Genomic DNA, 20,012 nt, shown 5'->3' with positions numbered 1-20,012 from the left:
TTGTCTTTGCAGGAAAATACTCATCTTCAAAAAGTCAAGAAACCATGGACATCTAGAAGCCTAAAGAGTAAAAGATAATTATCCAGATAGGATCACCAAGCAAAGAGAATTATGATCTATGAGGTCATCTGAGGGTAAGGATCTCTAAACATAAACTAGAATAATAGTCATGACTCACTTAAAAATCAAAGCTGGCTTTGGAGTTGGACAATGGCTCTGTCCTTCTCTAAATCCAAGCATATTGTTAAAAGAAAAATTCAGAGTTTCTGTCTTATGTCAGGAGCCGTCTGGTATGGGACAGGAAAAAAAGAAAAAATTTAGAAAAAAACTTTACTTCTCTTCACACCTATTTTTGTCTCTATCATACTTTTCACTGAATATATGTCTGTATAAATAATGTTTAAGTCTTCCACAATGAACAATAAATTTTCCTGCAGTAATCTTTGAAGTTTCCAGAAAGAAGATGGGGCCCCACAACAACTCCACCTGGTTGGTGTGACCTCATGATGCTGATAGCGCTACTATAAGACCTGTTTTAAGTACCAGCTGCTCAAGATGGTTCCAACTTGGTTAGCTGAAATGATGCAGTTTTTTTTTTTTTTTACAATGTTCTGGCCAGATCTCCAAGTAGGAACCTCAGAAAAATCCTACCAAATACTCAGAGACTATTTGCAATTATATCAGACAGTAATCTTGAAACTTAACCATCATTTTACTTTCACAGGATACCATAGAAAGAACATCGCCCCCATGACAGCTGGAAGACAACGTCCACTCTCCCAACAAAGTTTGTCCTCAGTGTTAGGGACATCATTTAGGAGTTGATTATAACTGGTATAGGGCTAGGGTTTGGGGGTAAATTATGTAGGCTCAGGGATCTCTGGAAAAATGGGAAATAGGATGGGATAATAGATTAGTGTGAGCTTACTTACACTAATAACAGTAATAGAGTGAATACTTGTAAGCTATTATTTATAGGCAATTTACATTGGTATAGATTCTTGTATATTGTAAATTGTATTGAATATGCGCCTATTTCATCTACAGTATTTGTATATCTAGGCAAAGTTATTTTGTCATATTATGTGCATGCATGCTTCTAACTCTGCTTAAGACATTTTGTATATTGATACAATTTTAGGATATATTTATCATATTGCAACATACATTTCTACCTCTGATCAATATATACATTGTTTACATTTTGAGATCATTGTCCTCATTTGTTGCACAGTTGCTTAAAGATTGTTTGGTATTCTAACATGAAGTCTTAGTCTTTAAGTTATATAGGTATTAGGAATTATAGATCAATAGCCATCCATGTTTGTCATACTTATAGTTAAACTAATCAGGTTCTTTAGATATACAGAGATTGTATTCTCCATAGACAGACAATCTTCAACCACTTCAAAGAGCTATAGAATATGACATTTAAATAACTTGGGGTTCTGTTGAAGTGAGATACCATTGATCCTGGCAGCACTGATCTATTCCCGAGAGAATGTTGAGCACCGAAGACACTCTACTTGGAGCTTGTTTTCTTCTAGGCAACACTGGCCGTTGGGCAAGGAACTGCCCATGCATCAACCACTGAAAAAAATGCATGATGTCCAGACAGGACAAACAGGATACAGGAAAAAAGACTGTCAAATCTGACCAAGACAAGGTAAGATAGTTCTGAAAATTTTCTTGCCTTTGAAAATGGTCTGTCAGTTACTCTAGGCCTTAGCCAAATTTGTTGCTCCAATGTTGCAAATGAGACTTTGGGTGATTGTCCAGGTAGTTAGTTGTCTCCGTCATTTGTTGCACATTTTGGAAGTTGTTTGATTGCACTTCCTGCTTACTCAGGTAATATTATTTCCCTTCTTGGGTATTCAATGGGGTTGAAGACTAGATAGTTGTACTTTCCTCTCATGACTTGGAAAGTTATTTATAATACAAGACTTAAACTCCTTAGGCTAGGATAATTATTGAAACATTTATCACATGTTTCTTGCTTGATACTGTTTATACTGGTTGTAATTCTAATTTTTATACCTGATATTTGTTCTTATTGTATATAATTTAGTATTAGGCTTAGAACTCTCTTATTTAAACAAAACGGGGAGGTACTGTAGGAAATCCTACAACCAGTAGCCTTTAAGTTACCGGCCCACTTGGGCGTGGCCTCTTATAATGTAAGTGCAGATGTAAAGCACATGTTCCCCTCTCTTCCGGCTGCTGGATTCAGTTCCTGTTCCCCATTTGTGCAGAGGAATGAGATCTGTGAGTCTACCTCTAAATAAATAAGCCTTTATTATACTCAATTCTGAGCTAGTGTGGGAATTTTTTTAGCGTCTATCTTCACAGAAGTGTCAATCAAGGGCTTCAGTGTGCAGCTCGCTTGAGGTGGGATGAAGGGAAAAGTACCACACAAGACTTCACTCACCACATCTTCTGTATGAAATTCCCTTTCTTCTGGGTAAAATTCTGTAGAGTCCAGCTGCACAGTGTTGGGACCAAGTTGCCTACAGTATAAACTGGAAGGTGGGTATGGATGGGGGATTTTAAAACTATGAAATTCACTACCATGTCTTTCTCTTTCCAGGGTTTAGTTTCCTTGCAAAACTGCCTGCTGTCATTTACTCTTCAAAGCGTCTCCATAGCTACTATATGTATTCTGGTGGACTTACTGCATCTTATTAATCAACCCTAGAAGTCAATCTTATCCTTTTATTTTTAGTAATTTTATAACTGATTTAGAAATAAAAAATTTAAAAATTCTCAACTTTGGATATGATTTCAGCGTAGAATTAACATATACACTCTTCTGTAATCCACTCATGTTACAGGGCTTTTGCCACAGAACGGTGTGCAGAAAGTTAGACACATGGCTTGGAAGGATGGAAAATGGTTAAAAGCACTTGCAAAGGACCCAGGTTCAGTTCCTAGAACCCAAGGGCAGCTCACAAATGTCTGTAACTCTGATGCCTTCTTCTGGCCTCTGTGGGTACCAGACATGTATGTGGTACACATGCATTGATGTAGACAATCATTTAAACACATAAAATCTCTTAGTCCTTTCAAAATGTAATTTTTATATAAATTCAATGGCATCCACTCAGAACACACACCATCAAGTCCCACCTTTTTTTCCCTTGTATTTATTCTGGAAATTGAAATCATGTTCTCAAATATGATAAAGCAAACTATCTGCTCAATCCCTAAAGGGCACTAATTAGTCCTCACTATAGCACATAGATTCTCAACTACTTTAGCGTAGTAGGCACTCCAGTACTTTTAAATTAATTTTAAGTAAACAGCATTTTCAAAAGGTTATTTTCATTCATTCTTCCTTTCTTTCTTTTTTATTTTGTGCTGGAGACTGAAGACTGAATCTATGTCCACCCACTAATTAGGTAAGTACTCTAATCACAAAGGTAAGCCCCCAACTTTTCTTTTCTTACATGTTTTATATACTTGGCCATACTTTGGTACTGTGAAAACACATCAAGGTGCCACAAAAATAGGGATTAAAAAGTACTAAGATTTCCTGATTTTTTTCTCATTTTATTTTAAAGTTCCAACAAGAAATGAGCTTGTCCAACATTAGTTTCTCTTAAGAAGGTTGCAATGTTTTACTAACTTTCATTTCCATATTACTTTCCTGGATGTTTTCTTATTGAGATTGTGATAAATGGCTAACAAACGTGACAAAGTTTTAATATCAGGTAACACCTTTAGGAACTTTGGAATTGTGGAAACATCAAAAGTAGTTATGAGTAAACAGTCCCACATGTCACCAATAATTAGCACATTTTACAATTAAGAAATAAGTGAGTCTGAGGTGAGAACTAGGTCACAGCTTAAACTGACCCCATCTGAAGTGTCTCGGGCCCCAAATTAAAAAAAAAAAATGGGTACCATAGTATAGTTAGACAATACTTAGCACACAGCAGTAAAAGAAATGGAGACAACCAGAAGGTGGCAGAATGGGGCTATGTAGAATTCAAATTCAAATCTACAAAATTCTTTTGCCATTTCTGTAGCTTTCGACAACAGATGAGAAACACAATTTTAGACCCTTACCCAGATGATGTGCTAGGAATACACAAGAGCATTATTTCATGCACACAAATCAGGTTATGAAACTCCCGCACAGACCATCCTATCAGAAGACTAATCTCCATTTTCCTGCTCCCAGAAACCTACTTATGCAACACTAAGCAAAATAATGCCCTCTCACATCCTTCATCCCATTCCTATATTGCATCTGAATTCACTGAAAATTCCCTGGAGAATTACTACAAATGTTATGCCACTTAACATATTTTATTTGGTAAGGTTGATAGCAGTTATGACAACAGCAAGGTAAAATCCTTTATAAAAGTTCATAATACTATTAAGAAAAGTTTATATTGACTAATATGGTCAACTATATTTTTCTTCAAATGCCACTTGACTGTTTACAACAGATCTGTTTGTCTTTGCATTGCTGATTCTTACTACAGGGCCTAGAACACACACACACAAAAAAAAACACTAGAAGGTTTTGCTCAGTCAGGTACAACATCAAGTGAAAACTAAGACTGAAAACTACTGAACAGGTACATAAGACACCAGTGTGTATTAAAGTAGTTCACCTTGTTTTTTCATTTGAAAATAAAACAGAGGTGCTAACAGCCCTCAGGTAGGGATGGCACCACCTAGAGACGAACTGGGAGAATTATAACTAGGTTTGCCAATAGCAGCCAGTTTACATAAGAAGGCCAAATAAAAGGGTCCCTGAGAAACACCTAGTCCAGGGCTGTGGTAGTCTGAATGGAATTGGACCCCATATGCTCATAGGGAATGGCACTATTAGGAGGCATGGTCCTGTTGGAATAGGTGCAGCCTTGTTTGAGGAAGTGTGTCACTATGGGTGTGGGTTTTGAGCCCTCATATCAGCTCAAGCCATGCCCAGTGTTTCAGAACACTTCCTGTTGCCTGTGGGACCAAGATATAAGAACTCTCAACTCTTTCCCCAGCACCATGTCTGCCTGCATGATGCCATGTCCCACCATTACAATAATGAACTAAACCTTTGAACTGTAAGTCAGCCATCACCATTAAATGTTTTCTTTTACAAGAGTTGCCATGGTCATGGGAGTCTTTTCACAGAAATAGAAACCCTAATAAGACAGGGTGGTTTGAGTTCTGCAGCAATATTCAGAGGAACAGGTGTCTCGTCAGGTCTCATACGAGGGTTCGAAAGAGCAGCAGTGGCCTCCAGAGCCGCAGGAGGCTGGACTGTTTTAGTGGTGAAATCTAAGAGTTGGGAGGGAGCGGCCCACAGGCAGTCCTAGAGAGAGACCCCTGTATAATGTGAAGTGTAGAAAGAGAAGGGGCAGGAGAGGAGAGGCCGTGTCCAGGAAGACGACAGAAACCCTGGTGCAGAACAGACTGGAGGAGAAACTCGAGGTCACCTCTGATTCTAGCACTGTTAGAAAGGAGTTAACAATGGCACAACTTCTTTGACTGCCCTTCCTCTCCTCAATGCCCGTTCTTTCAGGTGTACAGGAACAGCTGAAGCATTCTGGGGGAAACTGCAGAGAAACAGGCATCTCTAACTAGGGAGATGCTTTGGAACTGCTGATAAAAAGGATAGATTACCCAATCATGGTCTTGACCTCTTTGTTCCTATTCTCATTCCCCCCACTCTTCCAACTGGATTATTTTAGGAGCTCAGCCCAGCGCTTGGCTGCTGGTCTCTGCTTCTGTCTCCATCAGTTTCTGGATGAAGGTTCTATGGTGACATTTAAGACAGTCATCAAACTGACTACAGGGCAAGGCCAGTTTGGGAACTATTGCTTAGGGTCTTAGCTGGGGTCATCCTTGTGGATTCCTGGAAATTTCTCTAGTGACAGGTTTCTTGCTAGCCCCATAATGGCTCTCTCAATCAAAATATTTCTTTCCCTCCTCTCTGTCCTTCCTCCATCTCAACTATCTCATTCCCTCAAGCTATCTTCCCCTTCCCCTTCTTCCCTCCTCTTCTTCAGCCCTCCCTTCTCCCCCCCCCCCGACCCCATGCTCCCAATATTGTCAGGAATCTTGTCTATTACCACTTCCCAGGGACGGATGGGTGTGTGTGTATGTGTGTGTGTGTGCAAACATGTGCGTGTGTATGATTTTCTTAGGGTTTACCTTGTTACTTAGTTTCTCTAGTGTCGTGGACTATAGGGTTGTTATACTATGTTTTATGGCTAGTATCTACTTATGAGTGAGTACATACCATGCTCATCTTTCTGGGTCTGGGTTACCCCACGCAGGATGGTTTTTTCTAGTTCCATCGATTTGCATGCAAATATCAAGATGTCTTTTTTTTTTTTTTTTTTTACCACTGAGTAGTACTACATTGTGTAAATGTACCACATTTTCTTTATCCATTCTTCAGTTGAGGGGCATTTAGGTTGTTTCCAGGTTCTGGCTATGACAAACAATACTGCTATGAACATAGTTGAGCACATGTCCTTGTAGTATGTATTGCTGGATCCTGAGGTAGGTTGAGTCCCAATGTTCTGAGAAAATACCATACTGATTTCCAGAGTGTTTTTCAAGTTTGTACTTCCACCAGCAATGGAGGAGTGTTCTCCTTACTCCACATCCTCTCCAGCATAAGCTATCATTGCTGTTTTTGATCTTAGCCATTCTGACTGGTATAAGATGATACCTCTGGGTCGTTTCGACTTGCATTTCCCTGATAGCTAAGTGTCTTTCTGCCATTTGAGATTCTTCTATTGAGAATTCTGTTTAGATCTGTGCCCCATTTTCAATTGGATTATTTGGAATTTTGATGTCTAATTTCTTGAGTTCTTTATATATTTTAGAGATCAGTCGTGTCTGATGTGGGGTTGGTAAAGAACTTCTTCCACTCAGTAGGCTGCCTTTTTGTCCTATTGACTGTTTTGTTTTACAGAAGCTTCTCAGTATCAAGAGGTCCCATTTATATATTGTTTCTCTCAGTGTCTGTGCTACTGGGGTTATATTTAGGAAGTAGTACCCTATACCCATGCATTCAAGGCTACTTACCACTTTCTCTTCGGTCAAGTTCAGTGTGGCTAGATTTATTGTTGAGGTCTTTAATCAATTTGGACTTGAGTTTTGTGCATGGTGATAACTATGGATCTATTTGCCATTTTAGACATGTTTACATTCAGTTACGCCAGCACCATTTGTTGAAGATGTTTTCTTTTATCCATTGTATAATTTTAGCTTCTTTGTCAAAAATGACGTGTACATAGGCATGTGGATTAATAGCCAGGTCTTTGATTTCATTCCATTGGTCAACCTGTCTGTTTTTATGCCAATACCAAGCTGTTTTCAATACTGTAGCTCTATAATAGAGCTTGATGTCAGGAATGATGATGCCTCCGGAAGTTCCTTAACTAAACATGATTGTTTAAGTTATCCTAGATTTTTTTTTTTCCATAAGAAGCTGAGTATTGTTCTTTCAAGGTCTGTGAAGATTTGTGTTGGGATTTTGATGGGAATTGCACTGAATCTGTAGACTGTTTTTGGTAGGATTGCCATTTTTATTATGTTGATCCTACCTATCCAACAGCATGGAAGAGCGTTTCATTTTCTGATATCTTCTTCAATTTGTTTCTTCAGACTTAGATTTCTTATCAAACAGGTCTTTCACTTCTTTTGTTAGTATTACCCCAAGATATTTTATGTTATTTATGGCTATTGTGAACGGTGATGTTTCTCTGATTTCTTTCTCAGCTTCTTTATCATTTGTATATAGAAGGATTACTGATTTGAGTTAATCTTATATACTGCCCCATTACTGAAGGTGTTTATCAGCTGTAGGAGTTCCCTTGTAGAAATTTTGGGATCACTTATGTATATTATCTTGTCATCTACAAGTAGCAAAAGTTTGATTTCTTCCTTTCCAATTTGAATCCCCTTGATCTTCTTTTGCTGTCTTATTGCTGTAGCTATAACTTCAAGAACTACATCGAATAGATATGGAGAGAGTGGACAGCCTTGTCTTGTTCCTAATTTTCGTGGAATCGCTTTGAGTTTCTCTCCATTTAATTTGATGTTGGCTGCCAGCTTGCTGTATATTGCTTTACAAATGGATGGAACTAAAAAGAACCATCCTGAGTGCAGTACCCCAGACCCAGAAAGACGAGCATGGTATGTCCTCCTCATCAATGAATGCCTGTAAAGCTGAGTCTAATGAGCCACTAGTCCACAACCCCAGAGAAGTTAAGTGTCAAGAACCCTAAGAGAAACATACTAGATTTTCCTGGAAAGGGGAAATAGACAAGATCTCCTGAGAAAATTGGGAGAGTAGAGGTGGGAGAGAAGGGAGGGGTGAAGGAGAGAAGGAAGGGAAAAGTGAAGGTGGGAGGAAAACTTGTGGGAACAAGATGGTCGAGATGGGGGAAGGACAGAGAGGGAGATCAAGGAAAGAGATATCTTGATTGAGGGAGTCATTATTAGGCTAGGAAGAAATTCCCAGGAATCCACAAGGATGACCCTAGCTAATAACCTAAGCAATAGTGGAGAGAGTGCCCAAGCTGGCCTTGAACTAGTCAGATTGACTTAAACGTCCTTAAATGTCCCCGCAGAACCTTCATCCAGCAACTGATGGAAGCAGAGGCCAACATCCACAGCATAGCACTGAGCTGAGCTCTCAAAGTCCAGTTGAAGAGTGGGAGGAGTGAGAATACAAGTGAAGAGGTCAAGACCATGATGGGGACACCCACTACAGGTTACCTGAGCTAATAGGAGTCATTAGACTTGGGCCTGACAGTGAGGAAACCAGCATAGACCCAAACTAGTGATAGACAGTTATATGGCTGGGGCAGATTGACAGTGTGGCCAGGATTTTCCCCTACTGCTTTAACTGGAGTTTAGCAACCCATTCTCTTTGGATGATTATCTTGCTCAACCTAGATATAGTGGGGAAGGCCTTGGTCTTGTTTTAAAGCAATGTGGTAGACTTTGTTGACCGCCCCCCCATGGAAAGCCTTACCCTCTCTGAGGAGTGGATGGGGGAAATTGGAGGGAGCAGGAGAAGGGGAGGGAGTGGAAACTGAAATTGGTATGTAAAATGAGAAAAGATAGTTTTTTAAAATAAATAAGTAAAAGTTAATTATAAGAAGTTTGCAGATCATATCAAAGTATTAAGCAGGGGAATTCCAAACAGAATGCACACTTGGTTACATAGTCAATTTAAGAAAAGTAATATGAACATGTTAGAAAAAAATTTTTATTTTTTTGATAACAGACAGATGACTAACAATGATAAAGACACACAAACTTCAATAGTCAGTAGGAGAACAACAAAGATAAAGGATTAATAAACACCATAGTTCAAAATTACCTTAAAACTAGCTATTACCAAGAAAGCCTGACATGCTCTGAAATCTTGATGCTCACATAAGAAAGAAGCTTACTAAGGAGGAGAACAGTGCTGTTTCTTCAGCTGCTAACATGCGTACGGACTCTACAAGGTGGAGAGGCGAATGGCAGACCTCACAACTCTATCAATAGCGTTAGCTATAGAGTAAGATGGAGATTCTAAGAATTATATTACTTCATGCACTAAGGGAAAACAAAGTCTAGCGACTATGGCATGCTTTTTAGAGTCAGTCACTGAGAACTCTCTAGACTTTGATATAACTTTTTCTATTGCTCTTGAACATATATACAAAGAAAAAACATTAAACAAAAAATACTAAAGAACTCCCCAAGCCCTTTTACATATAGAATCTACCTCTGACTCACTCTGTGGCTTGGTCATTAGAGTTCTTACATCATCATTTATTATCTTTCACGATGTAAAACTATTATAGACATTCGATGCTGAAGTATTTCTTGCAGGGCTTTATCAACACTTCATTTATTTTCTTCCTAGCTGGGGATGCCGATTCTGTATCTGTGTATACAACAGTAACAAGTCTGTCACCGCTTTCTGGCTGACCATACCAATAAAACCCTGAGGTTTAGAAAGCAGTCTAATACCAAACACCTAATGTTTTAAAATTTATGCATGTTAGAGTCACTGGAATATAGCACCAAGCTCACTTATCCACTGAAAACAATGTTTTCTGCCCTGTAATTCTGGGCTCTGACATTTTATAAAGCTCAGTCCTCAGAAGAGACGGCATCTTTCAAAGAGACATAATAAGTTCTTTGACACAAAGGTGGGAGTGCTACCTAGGGGTTCTGGATGCCCCACTTCACTGAAATAGTGGGCGAGAGGAGTTCCTATTTGGGGTGACTCAGCAGTGAGGCACTGTTGGTGTCTCCTGCAGGAGATGTGGCATACGCTGTTGACCCAGGCAACCTTGAGTAGCATCGCTAATTTCCGTAAGGATGACAAAAACAGATAGATGAATTCAGCAATCCAACAGGAACAACCCCTGATTTACCAAGGTCCAAATTATAAGGGTGTAAAATCAGCACGCTCAGTAGAAACTGAAATTTTATGTCTTAGTTTTCACTGTTTCCCAGGCTGGCAATATACATTGAGATATGTTCTTAAGATGCTGGGCAAAGGCAGAGAGGTGCAGCTCCCAACCGACCACATGACAGGCCTACACACCTGGTGCCCACCACATGCTTACTTAAAATGGTTTCTGCTTAAGATGGGCTTATCAGGAAGCACTACCAGACTCTCAATGATTTAAAAGTACCTGTCTGAACTACTACCATGGCGAAGCACCTTCTATCTTTTTACACTGTTGAAGGGAACATGGGATCAATGATAAAGTTATAAACACAACAGCAATTCTCAAACAAGATGACTATATATTAGCTACCCATAAGTAGTCCCTTCTCAGTTGTATGTGTCTGTACATATGTGTTTGTTTCTATAAATACCAATTTCCTTTTCTTCTTCCCTCAGTAATTTTACATAAGGTATGATGATTATGAAAGTTTTAACTTTACAATCTAGAACTAGAACTGCAAGAACTCACGGTGAGCACCATGAGGAAATGACATAAGCAAACATCTCGAGACTGACAGAGGGACTGCTGGTATCTGAGGTGTCTCTATCTGGTTCAAAGTTGTATTTTCATTTCTATGAACAAGGGTAGCACTCTTCCATGCTGAAGACATAGGTGTAACATGTAAAACAGAACACAACAGACCACTGCGGGCTGCTCAGGAATTCCTCACTCTTCCGTGCTGAAGACACAGGTGTAACATGTAAAACAGAACACAACAGACCACTGCGGGCTGCTCAGGAATTCCTCACTCTTCCGTGCTGAAGACACAGGTGTAACATGTAAAACAGAACACAATAGACCACTGCGGGCTGCTCAGGAAGTCCTCACTCTTCCGTACTGCAGAATCTGGTGTAACATGTAAAACAGAACACAACAGACCACTGCGGCTGTTCAGGAATCCAGCACTCTTCGCTATATAAATGCCCATGTTCATTTCCGCCCTAGTACCAAGGCCAGGCCCACGTGTCCTACACCTCATCATAAACAGTTGTAAGTAGTGTCTGCTGGCATGAGGACAAGAATCAAGTCTCACTTTTTTTCCAACTCCACTTTGCACAGTGCCTGGAATGAAGTGGACAGCACTGACTGAGGATAATCAAAGGAATGAATGGATGACAGATATATGCGTATTTCTTGTGTAAGTCTTGTGCAGGGTGATTTATCTCAGAACTACAGCTGAAGATAAAACATAATCTCCCCTATTAACATACGTGACACCTGTTCTACCTGGAAGCTAAATTGGTATTCAGGGAGCTCAATTACCAGCAAAGCCAGTCCCTGTAGAAGAAGTTAATACCTGGACTAACACACGCTTTCAAATGTGTGGCTTACATAGAGTCTCCTGCTGCTATATGGTCACCTACTAAATAGGAATGGCAAACAAACTTTACGAAGTGAGACCATAAAATAGTCAAATCTCAAACAGTTTCTTAATTTTTGAGGTTGAAATCTACATGGAAAAGGCAGGTTTGCTATAAACTTTCAGACTGAAATTCAACAATTGCCTTAAAAGAAATGAAAGTTTCAGAAGTCACCGAAGAGTCAGCATGTGAATCTCAAACATGACCATAGGTGTGATACTCATATCGTGCTGCAGCAAGCCTGATAGAAGATGCTGAGGCAGAACTAATTTCAACTAAGCTAGTGCAGTAATTCAACTGGTGATTTTCTGTCTTTAAAAGAATCCCAAATCTAACTCAAAAAAAAAAAAAAATGACTTAGACATAGAGCAGTAAATCTAACTGACAACATAATGCCTACGTGTTTCATCGTACGAGCTATAGAAAAGCAACTCACTGCCTGCACTCCATTCACTAAAGGATGCTAAAGCTAAAGGACCAAATCAAGGCCAACGATTTACTTTCAGAACCCACATTTTATCACATCGCTCTCCTTGACTTCAGAGTCTCTAGCAATTGTTTCTAGGGTCAAACTCTGAGTCTTCCCATGAGGTGGCCTCTGTCCTTTCTTTGGTTCTTTCATTATACAATCTCTCACCAACCCCACGCTCTACCATTTCGTTATAGCAGACAATTTACTTCCTAATCTTGACATTACTCGTTTCTTCTTTGATTTTCTTCTATAATCCCTCTCATGGATGTTTCCCATTTCAGCATCCCACTATGGGACCATCTCTTTGAAAGTTTTTTTTTTTTTAATCTCATCTACCTCACCCCTTGGCTCTCTTATTAACCGTTTATGAAATAATTTTTTGTTGTTGCTTTATATATTTCCTTTAGAGCATTCTTACAGTCTCACATATACTCTAACACACACTGGCTCACCTCTGTGTGCTAAGTAAACGAGCAGAGGGACAAGGAAAGACACTCTACACCGTTCTCATGATATAAGTCAGGCTGGCCTTTAACTTAGGATTCTCCTGCCCCAGCCTATCTATTATGGCATGACAGGTGTGTGTCACCACCTCACTTACTCTTGGAGGAGTGTACATGAGCGTGCATGAGTATGGCTATACATAGAGCCACCAAAGGAAAACCTCAGCTGTTAGCCTTCAACGTCTGCCTTGTTGGAATAGGGTCTCTGTCGTTTGCAGTAGAGTACAGCAGAATAGCTAAACTAGACTTCTGGAGATTTTCCTGTCTTGGCCTCCCCTCTCACCATAAAGCACTGAGATTACACACACACACTACTGTGCTGGCTTCCCAAGAGTTCTGGCGATGTGAGCTCAGTTCCTCATGCTTGCCCACTGGGCCAACTCTCCAAACCTAGTATGTTTTTAAAGAAAGATTAAATGCAGTAAATAATACAGTACTGATGTACATATATTTATCTTCCATAAGATCTGTATTTTTCTATTTAAAATAAACTTTCACTAAAAATTTATGATATATTTACCTGAGAAAATTTGGCCACAAATCTATACTAGCATTTAGTAGTGTTTACCTATGTTCTTAATCTTGTAAATTATGTAATGATTGCTTTATTTTGTTAATTCAATTAAGTATCAAAATTAACTGTGATAAACTTGTAACCTGTGAGGACTTAACAGCTGCTCTGGCTTACCTAGACTCTTCCCAAGGCTGCCTCTGCCCCCAGCATGGCTGACATTTCTGAGCTGGCTTTCATGCTTCTCAATCATCCTGCTGCCAGCAATGGAAATAACAATCTGTCTATGTCCTGTGTGGAGGAGCCTGAGCAGAAGAGGAGGAAAAATCATCCCCAAACAGGAGACTGTTTTAAAGAGTAATCTGTGCAAAAATAAAAATTGAGAACTAAATGAGATCATGTGACTATCAATGAAAATTGAGTTCAGTAGTTTGACCTTTTCTTTAAGTCCAGGGAAGACTATTCCAGCACCTCTGCCAATACAGACAAATAATCTAATTACCCTTTAAAAGCTAGTCTGATAAAGAACAAGTTCTAAGATGTATGCAAGATGCAAGAGAACACTAAATTCATTTCTTCTCAACAGCTGATCCTAAAAAATTTCAACCAAACTATCCTTTCTTTTATCTATGACTAAGTCCCAACAAAAGGAACTTAAGGTAACTTCATGAGCATATACAAACTACTAAACCATAATTTGTTGACCAACTTTGGAAATTGTTACTTAGAAGAAATGTTGATGATTTTGAGAAAACATAAATCTAGAATTTTGTTTCTGTAAATACACTCAAGATTACCAAATTATCAAAATTATAGGAAGAAGGGATAGTATTTTTATTATATGTAAAGATAGCCCTGTCAAAGCATGGCTGTCAAATCACCAAACACCAAGCAGACAGGCCCAGGGCAAAATCTCAGGTCTTCAGTGGCAGCAGTTGCATTTCACGTTCTCGGTAGCCGCACCTGGGTAGAAACCGCTTCACTTAAGAGTCTAAGTGAAGAGCCTGTCTAGCATCATAGCAGCTGGGTTATATAAACTATTGGAAATCACAGAAGGTGCAAAACTCTAAACACATTAATAATAGCAATGCAAGTTTAAATGACTTTTTGGCTTGCTACCTAACAGGAGACAAAGTACACATTTAGAAATGAGTAATAAAAAAATACAGCAATGAAGTATCTACAGGTATAAAGTTATATATGGTTAACTTGGCATTTTTACCACATTGAAAATTAAATACCTGCAAGGTAATTTAGCCTTTCATTTTACAGATGATGATATGAATCCAGAGATTGGGACAGGAAAGATAATCTTTCTTATTTCAGACAGGTAGAAGATCCAAATAAATCATTATTGAAAGCAACCACAATGAGATATAATTGATAAATTGAAGCAAAGTGTGACCTATTCTGTGGGTCCTGAATTTGATTTTGCACTGGATACTCAGAAAGCTCAGCATAAGCCCTTGAGATCAGAGGTTCTGACATCAGCTTGCCTAAGTTCAAATGTCATTCTCGATCAGCTACTATGCAACCTTAAACAAGTTACTCATCACTTCTTTACCCAGTTTTGAAAATGAGGCACTATTAGAACCCATCACCGGATTTGAAAGAATATGTACGGCAGTGCAAACCACCTAGAGAGGCAGGCACACCCTAGTTCTCAAAAACAGTAACAAGTTTGCATCTGTTGAACCTGTTCTGCTAATGGCTTTCTTTGATCAATTTCTATTATCTCTCAGGGTCTTTTTTCTCTTCCTCTTTCTTTTGAGGCAAGGTCTCACAATGCCACCATTGCTCACCTAAACTTGCTATGCAGAGTAGGCTGTCCTTGAACCCAGAGACCAACCTGCCTCTGCCTCCCCAATGCTGAGATCGAAGGTCTGCACCACCTTCAAGGGCATTTCCAAAGACTATATGACCATTAGGCTACAGGGTGGCTTTCCTACGTCTAATCATGAAAACAAACATCCAAATTTCAAACACGGCTTCACCCACAGACCTGAACGTCAGTGTGCAATACACAGATCCATAGGCAGCCTGTGGCTATAATATATTTTTTTAAAAGATTAAAGGGGCTCTATTATTAGTAAGGCTATGTGAGTAACATATTTAATTCAAATTAAAACAAGTCTTAAATTATGAGGATTGAAAACATCTCTGAGACTCTGGGCCTTCTGTTTCTAAAAGTTCATGGTTCTGTGTATTAACTGATGTTTAAGTAAGTACACTCAAATTTTGAAGGGCATTTATTTCGAAAATAACTTTAAAAACACATAGAAAAAATATATAATGGCAAAAGTTGTTCTTTGAAGCATCCCAATTCTCTGAAGTTGTGGAGATCAGAATGGAGTCCTTTAATTTTAGGAGTATAGGGGGAAGGTTTTAATGAGGACAACACAGCCCTGAATAGTCAAACCTAACAACAAACAAACAAATAAACAAACAAAAAGGTCAACAAAACAAAACTTCAAAAAAAATCCTTTCACATCTGTCTTTATGCTCAACATCATTCTTCGGGAGTATTTTCAGAACTAAGCTCTAGAATTACCTGTCTGTGGGAGGCTTATTCCTCGTCAAACCGCAAAATCTTACCTCCGTATCTTTAATTAGCTTTTCAAATCAAATACTTCCCTACTGATAATTTTCTGAGTTCTAATTTTACTTTCAGAATGTTAGCACTTAAATTTTACCTTTCAGCTGACACTAGATAGTAAAATGTTAATATTTTGTCCAAAGGGTTTAAAACTAAACCCAAAACACTTGGTAAATAATCTGGAAGCTGGACTGTCTAGTGATGCAGGATGTAGTCAGAGCATCCTGCTCTTTACTGTTGTTAATAGCATGACCTGAAACCCAACTTCCTCGGAGGTCTGGCACTTGAGCCTTGAGATGGGGTGAATGCATTGATTCAACTCTTAAGATAATGCATATTTCTAAAAGTTTACTCTGCTTATCAAGAGAAATTTAAATAATTATATTCAAATTTTGAGCCACAAATTTCTAGAGTAGTTCATTTGAAAACTAAAAATAGTTAGGTCCCCAATGATAAGACACGATCGGTCATTAAGCTTTAAAACATAATGTGAAGTCTTTGCTACAGAAGACCATCAACACACGCCAGTTAACGTTGCTCCAAACGAAACCACTAAAGCTGATCCACAAATGTCTCATATGGTTTTCTGATGAAATAACATTTCCTATCTTCTTTCTTGACACTTCACAACTTTTTTTTCAAACTATTATAATGATTTTCAGTTTCTATAAATAAACGTACAGAAGACTTTGTCATAGATACCAGTTTAAATTAACACTATCTAGAGGGAAGCTGGTTTGGAAGCTTCGTAGCAGAAATATATAGAGTACAGGAGCATGGACTACTATTAAAAATACAAGAACCGTAGAAGCACTTGCTAAGAAAATCACTGGGCTGATTCAATGATCAAGCACATTTTCATAACACAATTAACACACATTGTACAAGAAGTAGGGAGACAGCAATATCAAGAGGGCACAGAATTTGTTATTCTTCATCCTTCGTGAATCAGCACAACTAGTCACTACACCTGTACAATTAATAAAAGAACATGGAAGTCCTGTTTCTACATTGGTTTGTCAACATCTCCTTGTCAGAAGCTCACTAACAGTCTGTACACTGTTCATGTAACTTTCTAAATCGAACCTTATTGATGGAACATAAAATAAATTCTGACTTTGTTGTTTACACTACACAAAGTGAATAGCTAGACCCCCTTCAGTCAATTCAGTTCTGCTTTATTTATAAAGAAGAAAAGCTTCCTGGTAGCATATTATAAGGTTAGCTTGACTCCTTTATAGACACAGGCACAATGGGAGATGCTATTTACATAAACATGAACTAATTGTCAGCCTTACATCAAGCACTGGGGGATGTCACTTACTTATGGCAATGTAACAAACAGCAAGTGCCTTCAATTATTCCGATTCATAAAATCTAGTGTGTGTAACCCTACAATGGCACACAATTTTTACTTCACAACCCGTTACACTATGCGTGTACATGCATGTGCTTATATATAAAACCATGCTGCCATACAGAAATTCGATTTCCACGACCCTTTTGTCTTGAGATTTGGTGTAAAGTACCGAATGCATTGCACTTTCAGGAGAAATCAACCCACCATGTCTGAAGAACTTCAACTCTACAAGACCTTTAAGTTCTACAGGCACCCTGAAACACTTTTGATGTTTAGAGCGAAAGCAAGCCTGTTTCACTTTCTCCCGCCTCGAATGGATAAAAGTTGTTGCTTGTGTTTATGTTTGCCATTTCTAATCTACGGGATGAAAGAAAGATCCTGGAACACGGAGGGTTAATGTCACCTTTGGAGACCCCTAGACGGACACTCACCTCGTGGTAAGATTGGGATGGATTCAGGAGATGGAGGAGAAAGAGTCAACTCAACTCCAAAGCACTACCTGTAGCTCCCTAAAAGAGGGTCAGGATGTTGGGGGCGCTGGGAGAAGGGAGAAGAGCGAAAGAGCGAAGGGTGCGATCACAAAAGGGACTTCTTTTCAAGGACCATATTTGGGGAAGCGTTCCAGACTGTGGCAGTCCTCCTTGCTCTAGTAAGAAAGAGAATCACAGGGACCGCTCAGCCCGCCCTCCCTTTCTCCGCTGAGTCCCGGCGCTTGGCCCTCACCCCTCAGGCCCGAGTGGGGGAGGGGACAGAGAAGGCGGCCAGTCTCCGGGGCTCCTGCAACTGCTAGGGGCGCCGCTGCAAGGCCTGGCCGGTGCCTCGAGGCCTTGGGGGACTCTGGCCCTGGGCGCTGCACCCCGGCCCACCCGGCGGGAACCCAACCCGGATCTTGACTCGACTCACCGCTCTCCACCTCGCTGCCTTTCTTGGCGATCGCAGTGTTCCCCATGACCCGGGAGACGGTGAGCAGGGGTGACGGAGGGGAGGGGACCGGGGCCGTCCCGCCGCCCCGCAGTCTGCAGCAACTCCCGCTTTTGCTCAGCTCCCGCAGACCCCGGAGCGCGGCGTCAGGGCGCGCGGAGCAGCCGGGTGTCGGGGAGAGATGCGGCGAGCTCTCCGGCAGCAACAGGGACTGTGGCGCTGGCGGCGGCGCGCGGACACTCCCCCTTCCCGAGCCCGCCCTCCAGGCGCGCCCCCGGCACCGCGCGCCCCCGGCAGCCGCACACCCGGAGCGCGACCTCGGGCCCAGAGCGTCTTCGCGAGCCGGCGGGCGCACCGGAAGTGACGTCGGCGCAAGCCCCCTGGCGAGCGGGAACTCTTCTGTGCCGGCCTGGAGCCGTGACCGGTTGCTCGACTTGCGCTCGGAGGCCAATCCCGAGGTAGCGGAGAGACGTGGAAACCGTTAGCTTGGAAGAACTATGAATCCTTCCTCCGCGTGGCACCCGGTGCCCTAAAGCCGGGCGGGGGGCTCGGCCTGCTCCTGCATCCGGGTGGCGCGGGTTCCGCACGCAAAGGCTGCTCACACGAGGGAGATCCTTCTGGGTGGTGGGAGGAACCTACTTGTGCCCCTCGGAGTCCTGCGGCCCCTCCTGATCCTCGGGTCAGCCTCAGCCAGGAAGGCCTGCTCTCCGCTCCCGACTGCTACTGGAGCTTCTTCCCTTCGCTCTTCTAGGTGTTATCCCAACACACAGGTCCATCACGTATTTCTTGACAGGTGGTACCACCGATTTCCTAAGAGAAAATGTTACTAATTTTACACAAGTACTGTTTTGTGCATCATCGCAGTTACCAACATCAGGTTTCAAAATAAACGCATACTCGATTGTTTGTTGAGCTTTTCTTCATCTTAAGAGTACTTGAATTTTCTGTGAGCTTATTAGATAATTACATGCCCGTCTAGTAGTTTTTGTTCTCTGTTCTTTTGAGCTTCTCTATGTAAGCACACATTCCAAATTTAGAAAAGAAAGATTAACTTCTGAAAGGGCAGAGGCCATGTCAATTCAGTTTTTGTCTTCGTAGCACCAAGCGCAGTTGGCGTTTAATGGCTGTTGATTTGAAAGTAAGCCGCGATTTCTCAGTATGTTTTTTGTTACCGAATAAAGGCAGCGGTGACTGGAAGATGCCAAACAAAGTCATCCTATTTCTTACTGTCAGTCACATTAAATTAACAAACATGTACACCAGGCGTATTGCATCCTAAGGGTCATACAGATAGTAACTAGTTTGTCCTAAGATCCCAATGAAAATGTAGCTTTTCCGTCATGGTTAAGATCCAGCTGGGGCACAGAGACATTAGAGGACTTATCCTAGGTTGCACAGGTTTTACCTAATTAGAAGGATTTGAAATGAAGAAGGTAAAGACATACCATTTCAGAAATGCCAGATTGGTAATTATTTCAGTTTAAAATGAATTGAAGAGGTCGACCCTCAGAAGAGACCGTTTGTCCCTTTTCATTATAGCAAGCCTTACTGTTTTGGGAAGATATCCTTTATATACAAAGGACAGAAAGTAAAGTTAATCACCGATACTACTAATTGGGGTCACAGTGAACTGGAATAAACAAACTGACATAATTCCCACACATATATATCTTTTAAAGACATCCTTGGAACTTACTAGTCCTTTCCAGATTTTGTATTTGTCTAAAGCAATATGAAAGCACTTCACTTTCTGTGAAGATCCCCCTGTACCTGGAAAGTTAGTAACATGCACATTACTGTT

General features: G+C 40.5%; 1 protein-coding gene across 2 annotated transcripts in view; it reads right to left on the bottom strand.

Moving 5' to 3' along the window:
* Prkacb (protein kinase cAMP-activated catalytic subunit beta) overlaps nt 1–18,546 on the bottom strand; it is a 91,868-nt gene extending 73,322 nt beyond the window's left edge. Inside the window, exon 1 of one of the 2 annotated variants that reach the window (XM_041656537.1) lies at nt 18,194–18,546. In XM_041656537.1, the coding sequence (XP_041512471.1) occupies nt 18,194–18,239 (46 nt within the window). In that variant the 5' untranslated portion in view covers nt 18,240–18,546. The remainder of the gene's footprint in view (nt 1–18,193) is intronic. The other variant, XM_041656617.1, reaches the window with a different exon arrangement.
* Between the last annotated feature and the right edge of the window lie 1,466 nt (nt 18,547–20,012).

Source organism: Microtus oregoni, unplaced genomic scaffold (assembly GCF_018167655.1).
Source record: "Microtus oregoni isolate MIOR12 unplaced genomic scaffold, Mior012 000000F_ref0000247, whole genome shotgun sequence".
NCBI classification, from domain to species: Eukaryota; Metazoa; Chordata; class Mammalia; order Rodentia; family Cricetidae; genus Microtus; species Microtus oregoni.
Note: the sequence above shows the minus strand (reverse complement) of the source record. Positions and strands in the feature narration are given on the sequence as shown.